The 11625-nt window shown below is 37.9% G+C and overlaps 1 protein-coding gene across 1 annotated transcript in view; it reads right to left on the reverse strand.

Moving 5' to 3' along the window:
• Window positions 1-10153, reverse strand: part of ADK (adenosine kinase) — a 255177-nt gene extending 245024 nt beyond the window's left edge. Inside the window, exon 1 of the mRNA XM_010714373.3 lies at window positions 10047-10153. Within this exon, the coding sequence (XP_010712675.1) occupies window positions 10047-10102 (56 nt within the window). The 5' untranslated portion in view covers window positions 10103-10153. The remainder of the gene's footprint in view (window positions 1-10046) is intronic.
• Between the last annotated feature and the right edge of the window lie 1472 nt (window positions 10154-11625).

Genomic DNA, 11625 nt, shown 5'->3' on the forward strand with positions numbered 1-11625 from the left:
GGGGGGGGAAAAAAAAAATCATACCATCATTTTTATTTTATTTTTTTCCCAGTGAGAAGGTACATTTGTTAAGCAATGTGCATTAAGTATCAGTTTGAAGTTCATCAGACTCCATGCATCTGCAGTGAAATGCAGGTCAGTACTTCAAACTAACAAAGGAAGTCAATGCTACACTGTCATAAATATCAAACAACTACTTTGAGTTTCAAACAATGCATTTCATAACTCAACTACAACTTTGTGCCCCCACTACATCTGTTGCATCTCTACCTCTAGAAGGAAAAAATGGAATATTCCTAACCACAAGTAGTTCAGCATTTTTAGTACAAAGAAACAAATGTCCCATCAATAAAAATCAGTAAGACAGAAGACAACCATTGTCCAGTAAAAAGCTCAAATCAATAAGTCAGCCCAAAATATCGCTTTTAAGCAACAGAATTCTTCTGAAGGAGGATAAAGTACAGAGGTTGTATCAAATCTTTGTTTCTGTTAAATGTCTTTTTGTCTTTAAAACACTAAGAATTCACCTTGTTTATTACTCACAGTGACACAGCCAGACTGGTATATCATACTTCAGTTTTAATAATTTCATTTAGAAACTAGAATGGTGACTCTTACATATAAGGGGTTTTTTTGTATTTTATTATTCAAAGATAGATTAAGATACAATCTGTACTTTGACTGTTACCTAACTATATGGATGTCTGTTTCTACCAGTCGGGCTAGGCAAAAGCCATTTCTTACCACTGCAAACTCAGTGAGCCTTTGCCCTGCCCAACAGCAAGGTCTTCTCCATGGCCTGTCTCTGCACCTGCTCACCTGATAGAGGACAGCTCAGCGTACAGAAGCTTAACCATACAGCTGGCAGGTAGCTCATGTCCTTTACTTCACCTTTTCCAAAAACTATTTTAACACTGACTAGGGTAAACAGTAAAGAACCTAGCAAGCCACTTACAGTACAAGCTTGACTGGAAAAAAAAAGAAAAAAAAGTAGTATATGAGTGTAGTATATAAGTGGCAGGTTTTTCTTCCTTTACTGCACCAAAAAAAAAAAATCTTCATTTCATTATAAAGGATGCAGAAGCAATGCCAAAATAGAGACTAAGGGAAGATCTCTTGACAGAAACATTTTGGTCTGCTACCATGGGAGGATCACGGATTCCAAGAACAGCAATTACTGATTCTGGGAAGAACTGTTTTTCCCTTTAGCCTCTAGCCACTACCACTGTGCTTTGCATCTTAACTCCTTACCCACTGTGGTAGCCACAACATCAAGCCCAGACATCCAAGGATCCGGCGGAGAGAAAAAAAAGAACCAAGGCATGTGGACAGCTCCTGCCTGAACGCACAGCCTGAAGGAGCCTCCTGCTTCAGCTGCAGAACAGTATAACATGGGGCCATCCACAGAAAAACTTGTTTGAACATTTCTAATTCTCAGTTAACAGAAATTTGAAATTCAAATTATCCTCCTAAAGTACCGGGGTTCTTTTATTATTATTTTTTACCCCAGTCTATATATCTAAATTGAACTGACCTACTTTTGAATAGAAGACAGCTACGCCTCACATGCTTTTGGCTAAAATGGGAACATGTAGTTGGTGCTTTCAGACAAAAAAGCAACTTACCTTATAATTAATTCTGTATTTAAAAATCGCAAACTGCTGACACAACTCCGCATGAAGATTGCTTCGGCTCACGTGTGTCAGACATACCCCTAACACAGTAATTGCTCAAGAAAGGAGTCAGATTTTGCACACGTTATAAGAATAGCTTTAATCCCTCTCAATCAATGAAAATATATTATTTCAAGCTCATAGTTTCCAAAAATAAATGATTTCCAACAACCTGCAGTTTTTTTAATTACTAAGAAATACTACAGACATTGAAACTTCACTGACAACTTAGGATATACTTCACCTTATGCACATCAACCAACAGTTGTGTTCTGCTGTTCTCTAATAGGGTAGCACAGAACAAAATCATGGAAAGAATTACAAAGAATTATGAGGGTTCAACAGAAAGCTGGAATGCACTCTTGCAAAAAAAATGGAGTTGCGGCAACCAGGAAAGAATGAGCAAATTTTGAGGTGGTCTTCAGCCTCTTTTTTCCCCCCCTCACTCTCTATGATAAACCCAATCAAGAGATCCCAAGAGCTTCTCTAACTTCACGTAATCATTCACTTGATACAGATTCACTTGCACCTCAGATTATTGCACTGCTGTCATTTCAGGACAAGGGGAAAAACAAATCACTGGAACAATCTGAAAAAACAATCACACCAAATTCTCCAGCCATAGCTGCCTAGTCTTCATAAGACATTAAACCACAAGTTCAAAGTAGAACTGGAAAACACTGTCATTTGCATGTTAAAAATCAATTCATGCAACATGCAAAAATGTGGATTTTCTGAGTGCAATTATCAAGTTGTGCTGAAAGATACAGCATTGTTTTATGGGGTTTGGCACGCATTGTTATGACACACAACAAATATCTACAACAGCAACTGGAGAGCTCATGAATGAACCCCTTTATAGTGATTAAAAAATAAGAAAGCATAACACCTCAGTGAGATATTCCATTTCACTAGTAAAAAAGGAGCGCCAACGGTTTGTGAAATGAAGGATCTTTGTCCCCAGCTCCACGTTTACTCTGAACTTACTATGGAACTTCAGGATTCATGACCTCGCATCCACAACACAGACTTGGTCTTTCTCCAGTAGCTTAGAATATTCAGAGTTCTACCCCTCCAAAAACAAAGTAAAATAAGATTCAAACCATAGGTTTGCCCTTCTTCAGCTCTTGACTACAGAAAAACAAGAACACCAGTAATTAAGAGGCGCTCTGGCTGCCTCCACCCTCTCCCTCTGGCTATGGCAGAGACCACAGGACCAGCTCCGCAGAGGAGCAGGGCAAGCCTGGAGCACCACAACAGCAGCCGCGCAAGCACCTCAGAACACAGGTTAGAGTAACACTGATGTGGTATTCATACACTGCTTGGGAATAGCCTCATCAAGTATTAAGTCACTAAGAAAAAAAAAAAACACACGTTAAACATATTTAATTTCAAGGATGGATACACACGCCCAGCAGGGAAGAAAAGCTACTGAGGTTGCATGTTGCCTGAACAAAGCACAATCAAACAAATAGCAAAATGCATTAAAATCAACAGTTTTAAGTAAATTCTAAGGTTTTATTGACAGTATGGAGTGTCAACCTTTTGAAAACTGCTATCATTAAAAAATACCTCTCCCTTTTTTGACACTTTCATCATAAATCAATTTCTTCTACATTAAATAATAATAATAAAACAAAACACCCAGATTGTGACAAATAATTGCTCATCTTTAACTACATTTTCCTACTTTTCAATTCATGAATTATCGAACTTCCACTGCATTACTAGAATGAACAGAAGAGAGCTCTACTCTTATAAGATGTTTGGCAACACTAGTTTTCTATTCAATGGGAATAGTAAACAACATTATATTCTGAATTACAGAATAATAAAATACGACTATCTGCAGTGATACTCAGAATATCAACAATGACTTTTATCTACAGTAGTCTAAATAAAAAACCAGTCTCATGATTGCATGATAAGCAAATTACATTTTTCCCTCCAATAAAAATTACAAACAGCACTTCTAAAGAAGAAAATGTACCACCTAATTTTAGAATGCTGCCAGTTCCCCCTAAGAAGCTCATCTTTTTCTTCAAACAACTCTTCTGCAAGGCTCTTTTCCCTTAACATTATTGCTTAGTTAAAAACAAAGCAAATTAATTCACGGAGCTCTTCTACCTCTAGCTCTTTGTTTGCCATTTCTCCTAGGTTACATTCCAATGAGGCAAGTGGGACTCCAGTTAGAATTGCAGTATTTCATCCTTTGCTGTGCCATGCAACTCCCAAATTTTTGTTCAACAAGTTCTTATTTGGGAGGGAAGGAAAAATATAGAAAAGCTGCACACGTGTCACTCACTCACATGTCCCAAAGTCATTCTCAAGAAAGCAATTAGCCCAGTAGCTAGATATATTCTATTAAAACAAAATTAAATCACAATTGTCTGAAAAAAGAAAGAAAAAAAAACTAAAAAGAAATAATGGAGCAATAAATAAGCAAATATACCTAAAAGTGAAAACCCTTGATACATGAAAAATAGAGAAGATGAGAAGGGGAACATTTCATATTCATGAATGTGCTACATCCGATTTAAAATAATGTAAGTAATTACAAGCTCTTGAAGGCCCATAAGTAATTACAACCTCTTCTAGAAGCATTGCCCAACCTCAGCGCGGTACCACGGAAATGTCACAATTCCTCATGCAGAATTCCGTCCCTGCATAGGTAAAGTTTTTCATGTAGCCTTTCCTAAATGGAGCTTAGCTAAAATCTTCCACTCGTTAAAACTACACATTTAACAAAATGCACTAGGAAAAATTATCAGGCTTGTAGAAAGCTCTAATTATGCTGTCAAGCAATCTACCAAATTTATTGGCATGTCAGTTCTAAGAGGGCTTTCTAAAGACAACCATCATTACCTTCAGTTTTTGTAAGCAAACGCTGAACTTTTTTTAATTTAACAGCAGTCAGATGATGCAATTTAGTTCAGCAGTATCAACAACAATTTAGGTTCAGACCTTGAGATAAGCTAAATTGGGTTCTACAGAGGTAACTCAAACCACAAGGTAATAATAAAATCCTCTGCTGTTCAGCTTCTCTACCAAATGAGTCAACGCAATCCAGCCATTTTTAGTAGTGATACATCACTAAGATTTCTGAAACAATGAAACATTATAGAAAACAATCTTAAAGTAAGTTTTCAGGGACAGTATGTTTTTCAAGTTTACACTAGGTATTCTTCATACATTTAGCATTACACAGACAGATAAGATTATCTCTGATTAAAAGCAATACAAAAATCTGCTAAGATGTTCTAAAGGGTTGATGAGGTACTCCAAGTCAAGCTAAACACATTAATGAAGGTGAAAAGGCTTACAGTTGTGTTTTGGTTTTGTTTGTTTTCACTCAAGTCTGTAGGCTTGTGCATTCTCTGATCTTGTGACCTAGCACAGAACTGACCCTTGCCTTTCTTAGTTCTTCTTTAAGCTCACTCCAGCACATGTTTTTGGGAAAAGCTAAACAGACCAACCTTCATTTCAGTGCAAGTAAGCAGATGTTTTCTTGAAGTAGCTGTCAAAGCTTTTTCCCAATTTATAAACCTAAAACCCACACAGGTGAGAAAATGTTCAAATAAACAAATCCTTACTTCCATCACACCAAGCGTTGTAAGAAACAAGAAGGCTGAAGTACTACCAGATACTAACATTGCTCGATTAGTAAAACATTGTACTTAACTGATCTGTGATCATGCAGCAGTACATGGTCACTGTGGAAAGGCAGAGAGTGATCATGAATTTTGGTTTCTTCTGTGATGACCCAATCACTTCCAGTGCTGCAGATAACTGGCAGCCCACTGCAGGAGATCCATATTGTACTTGGGAAGTTACAGATCAACGATTGCATTTCTTCCCTCACGTCAATGAAGGCCTCTTTTCATACATTAGCTATCAACACAGCAAAACGTAAGTACTTCAAAGATCCTATACATTTTTCCACTCTTCTTCAAAGCTGTTTTTCAATAGAGTAAAAATGAGCTTAAATCCATTTCCTGATTTATGCAGTGTTCCTTCTGTACTTACAGTGTCACAGAGAAAGCAGGGAAGAGAACGAAACAGCAGATGATGCAGTCTAAGAAAGCTCTGAAAAAACTACAGATCTTTACTGAGCACCAATGATGGGGTAATGTTTTAACACAATGGAAAGCACAGCAATGACAGCAGAGCAGCAAGGTCCTAGGTTGCAGTAAGTGAGGACTTGCTCAAGTGCAACAGCCATACACAAAGAAACACAGGAAAAAATCTGCTTGCCTTCAGAAGTCCTCAAATACACAGGGATCTCCAGAGAAATACCCTCAATCTCTACTGCCAACCCTTACATGAGGTCTGGGAAGAAGTGGATCCTGGTTCCACTCCTTCTAGTTACTCAGTAACATTGCATGCACCTGAGCTCCCCTGGGTTGGCCCTGTCTTCCACCAGGTGCTCAATCACTGCTTCAGGCCACGACTCAGCATTTCCACTACACACAGACTGTGTAAAGATTGCTCTAGACCCCGGTTTTAAGAAAAGATATCTCACACAAGCAGAAAAAGACTTGGCTGCTTTGACAACTGATAAGCAAATCAAACAGCATTCTTACCGCTTGTAATCCTGAACTATGATGCTGACTAAGTAATTGGCATGGAGATGACAAATAAAATGGAAATTGGAATCCGGGCATCAAGGTTAGCAAACACATCCCAGTCCATGTGATCATGGATCTGGTTGAGCGTCCAGGAACCAGAGTGAAATAAAGAAACAAGTGTTCTTAACCCTGATGTTATAAATATGGCACATGCCATAATCTCTCCTGAATCTCCATTCCTTTGTAATGGAACAGGCTGAAAGACCTTTACATGCTTATACAGCTGTTGTCAATTACAATTATTTACCTCACCTTCCTACTGGCTAATTAGTGTAGACCAAAGGCTTTCCATTACTTAGAATTCCCACGACTAGATAACAATTCTGTGAACATGAGTTTATCATTAACGATTAATTCTGCTTCCATAATTCATGCAGTCATAGACCAACGTGTTTGACAACAGCAGGTTTGTCCTTTCAGTGAACACGTGCTTTCCAGCTGCTGGACGCGTACCCAAGATGACAAGCAATGACCAGAACTCTGCAGCTGAAATATTTCAACTAGGATTAGGTAAATGCACAAGACACAGTGTTGCTCTTTCTTGAGGGAGCAATGACACAATGCCATATCCCAGCAGCAGGGCACAGGAATATCCCAAGAGTCAGAGGTACCGAGTTTCTGTGGAAGAGAGTCTTAAAGTGCCATTATACATCAATTACAATTTCTTTGTTTGCTTCAGCCCATGTAACATACATCAAATCACAGAAACACAGAATCACAGGGTTGGAAGGGACCTCAAGGATCATGAATCCCCAACCCCCCTGCCACATGCAGGGCCACCAACCTCCACATTCAATACTAGACCAGGCTGTCCAGGGCCCCATCCAATCTGGCCTTGAACATCTCCAGGGATGGGGCATCCACAGCACCTCACCACTCTCTCTGTAAATTCTACTAAGTTATACTTCAATGCCTTTTACAGATTCAGTAGGTAAAGGAATTCTTGCTGTTCAATATCACAGGTAAAATCTAGTAAACAAATTACACTGAAAGCTTTAATAAATACCTGTTAGCCAAGTTACTTTCACAGATTTTAATCCTATAGTGAGCAATTCAGCCACAAATTATCTCTTTTTTTTTTTTTTTTAAATCTTTTCACTCCTACCCATTAGAAAAAGTTGCTTTTTCAGCAAGTATTTGTGTCTCAGAAAGGAAGGAAAAAAAGGAGCTGTTATGTTATTGAATTAATCCAACTGAAAAGGACACACAAAACCCTACTTTTCTAGTATTTCTTCCAAGCTGAGACTCAGAAAATAACAAAACAAGGACAATTCCTTCAAGACTGTTCTCCAGCTCTGTGAACAGAATTTGCAGTGGTTTTGGGTATCACCTGCTTGCAGTAGTGCTATCAACATTGCTAAGACTATTCTTAGCAATGACAAAAAGAATGTTTCCCCAGAGGGAGAAGTGAGAGCAAAAAACCTCAACTCCCAAATGGAGGTCAAAATTCAGCGGCTGAAGTTATGCCAGACTGCTGATGTGGTCTGAAAAACTGTCTGGTATGGTGAAGTTCTGTCGTGACACAAACTAAGATCACCTCTCTTAGAAAACGTTTGGGAAACAGTTAATGCTTTCTGGCTTGTCAAGAGAGGAAAATACTTCAGGACAAGCCAAGATTAAATCAAAAATCTGTCTTTAAAGAAAAGTGATAGGGTTATGCTACAAGGCAAAAATACCCCCCAACCCTTCAATACCACTCATTTCCTCAAAGCAGTGCTACATGGTACAAGCTGTTTTTCACCTGCCAGGGGTAGGACTGCTGTGATATATTTATTTTCAAGTTTATAAATAAAATGGATTGTATGCAATTTAAATATTGTGAGAAAGACCATTTGAGACTTCCTACACAATTTTATGCTGTTTTCCATTTGCATTGTCTAAATAGAAGTTACAAAACTAATCTGGCTAGCAAGGACTCATTTTTAATACTCCCATTTCATTGAAAATAGACATGGTTTAAATTTGCAACATTAAATACATTTATTTAGAATAAAGGACTCAATCTTAGAAGACTGCTTTTACAAAAGAAGTGAATAAACTAACAGGAACAGCCTCTCTGCACACTTTCGAGCCGGAATCCAGATGGACTGATGGCCCTATTAAAAAAGCTCATCTACTTGAAGAGGCAAGAGATGCTCCAGAAGTGACTGATGGTTGCAAAGAGACAAAGAGCTAACCCATATATCTAGAGATGGATGTATGCCTTCTTTGACACGCAGAGCCAGAGATCTGGCTGCTGTGGTCAACAATTTCTGTCAACTACTTCACAGTCCTAAAATATTTATGTTCTTGTACCTCCCTGAAGTATCTGAATAACTTTATCCTAATGCTTGTTGTACAGCTAGGCTTGTTGTACAGCAGGCTGAGGGATGCATGGGATTTGATTCTCATTTCAGCAAGTACCTCAAGTAGTTAGACATGAAGTCAAAACGTGCCGTGGAATAGTCTTGTCTGCAGACACACTCATCCATGGACAACACTCACAAATGGGAAGCAAAAAGGAAAATCACGTATGTAAGAGTACAGATAAGCTTCCCAGATTTCAGGTTATTAGCAGAGGTATCAGACTATCTGCATGGCCTCAGTGAAATTGTTGCTTTAAATAATTCAGCACTCCTCTGAGCCATTTTGGCAGTAAAGAAGTGCTCACAAAGCATATGACGTTCCAGGAGACAGTTAGACTGGTCTGACAGGACTCAAACTTGCACACGTAAGACTTGTTTTAAATTCAGTTGAATTCTGCATAGCACATCAGGCCCAGTAAAAAGCACAACATACTGTTACAGGTTTTCACCGCAGCAACATAGATCTCTTCACCTCTCTGATGACAATTTCTAATGATTAGTTGGTTTGGAGGAGGTAGGGTAGTTATGTTCAGAGAATGGTTTTCAAGTTATTTCAGTTGAAATATTAAGTCAAACAATTACATCAGAATTTTTTTTTTCCAGAAATCAAGTCCATGTCTTGAGAGTTCAAAGTTCCAGATATTTTTGAAACTCTTGTTTCAAAATTCTTGCCCAATGCTTTCAGGTTATAACATTTAGGCTCTCACTTAAACACTTTTAAATAAAACTCAAATGAAGAAACAAATTATTATTTTTACTACAGCTTAGTACCAAAAATTTGTGGCTGGCAATACACATTCACAAACAAGAAGGTTGCACCTGTTCTTTATTGAGTGATGAGAAGTTGATTCTTGATTCAGTATTCCCATTACTAACTAAAAGAAAGACTGAAGGAAAAAATAGTAATTTAAAAAAGAAAGGAAGAATGGTGAGCACTCTGAAAGATGAATCAACTAACTGATCATTTGAAAACTGAATACACAAAGTATCAGCAACTAGTAGAAAATGAGCCCATGATAAAGAATTTAAACACAGCAGCTACAGTTTATAGCTCTGGAAAAGCCCCATGTCTATAAAGTGATCAGAGAATGACTACACCCAATGCCACCAGGAACACACAAACAGCAATTTAGTGATATGATTATACAGATGGCAATGCAACTAGGCTTAAGCTAAATAACAGACTACCTGATAAGAAGTGGTCCTGTTCTTGACTCATATATTGAAATGACAGAAATGGCTCCAACATCAAATTCAATTTCAGCATAAGGCCAAAATCCCACAAAGATCAGCATAAAGCTCGCATTACACCAGCATTTAGTTCTCTGCTAGTGTACAGACATCATTCTGGAAACAAAACTGACATTAAGGAAAAAAAAAAAAAAGAAATCAAGACTTACTTGTCAAGGAAGTCCTTGTCCACAACTGCACATATATCAAGCAGAGGATTTCCCATTCCAAACAGAACATTTTCACTGTAAGAGAGCCAATTATTTTCAAGTTAGTCCAGCATTCCTGTTACAATAAATACAAGACGTTTTTTAAGTAAAGAATAATCTTTTTTCTTGAATAAAACTAAGAAACAAAGAAATGCAAATTCTGCCCAGCCTAACAGCAACAATCTACCTGTCATACAGACAGAGGGTCAAATTTGATCAGAATAATACTGTGATGTATATACAGATTACAAGTCAGCAAATACAGTATATAAAAATATGTTCCGTTGTTTTAAAGAATTGCATTCAGGTTGCAATACCAGATTTTAGCAGAGGGAGAACCAGACCAGGTTATTAGAAGTAGAAGTCCACTGAACAAACTTAGTTGCTAATAACCAACAATTTAGGAGTGTTTTAATAAACTGAAACTAAGAGCGTATGAATCCTGCATGGTCAGTCATCTCAGAATATAAATTCTACTGATTAAAAAGCAGGAAAGGAGGTTGTTACCAATTTGAAATCCATTATTATGATGATACCATCAACAACTGAATGAGCTGGCTTTCATTTTTTTTCAGATCTGTTGAGAAGATATGTATTTCATTTTCCTGAATAGCACATACTTGGGTGATAATGCAATAATACCAAGGGATTAGATACAGGCCTGGTGTCAAGTAGGAGTGAATGCAGCTGTTTTCCAAGACTGCCTAAATCTACATTCAAAACCATCACATTCCTTGCTAAGCCAACACCTGCTGCCTCCAACTGGCACAGCAAGCACTTGCTCTAGCTGCCCAAGGTAGCTTTAATGTCAATGCCACCAAACGTGCCTCCATCTTTACTATGTCTCTATCAAATATTTGCAGAGAAGGCATATTCCCAGCCTCTACACCTCCCACATACTACTCCTATAACACTGCAGCCTTCTCCAACTGATTACTCAAGGCTGCAGAACATCGGCTCAATCTCAATGTCAATGAGTTTTCAATTGTTTTGGCCCATTCAGAGCAAGAGAAATGTTTTACAGGCTCAGCATCTGCCTACTCAATGATGGATTTAATTAACTTCTCCTCAGCAGGATCAGAAAAAATAACACAGAACAAGCAGAAAGAAGATGACATGAAGCAATCTCATGAACTGTGTCCAACAGAGGTTGAAAGCTCATTCATGTACTTCCTCTCACAGCTACTATAAAAGACCCTTAGTTCTTAGTTGACAAATATTTGTCAGACTTGAAGATACTTGCCAAAAGTAAACAGTTACACTTCCTCTTCTTCTTGGGATGTCACATAAATCTCTATCTAATGTTAAATTCTGAAGCATAGGAATGAAAAGTGGCAAACATTAACATCCTTGATAGAGACATAGCAAACCACACTTTACATAGTTTGATTTCTGTTATAGTTCTAAAAACGGGTCTTATATTGTCAAGTTCATGTGCAAGACTGTTTTGAAGACCAAGCCAGAAATGCAGCTCGCTTGTCAATGAAATAGGAAACATCTGTTTAGTAAAAACCTGTAAGTCTCACTAAATATTTTTGTA

The sequence above is a fragment of the Meleagris gallopavo genome, chromosome 8 (assembly GCF_000146605.3).
Source record: "Meleagris gallopavo isolate NT-WF06-2002-E0010 breed Aviagen turkey brand Nicholas breeding stock chromosome 8, Turkey_5.1, whole genome shotgun sequence".
NCBI classification, from domain to species: Eukaryota; Metazoa; Chordata; class Aves; order Galliformes; family Phasianidae; genus Meleagris; species Meleagris gallopavo.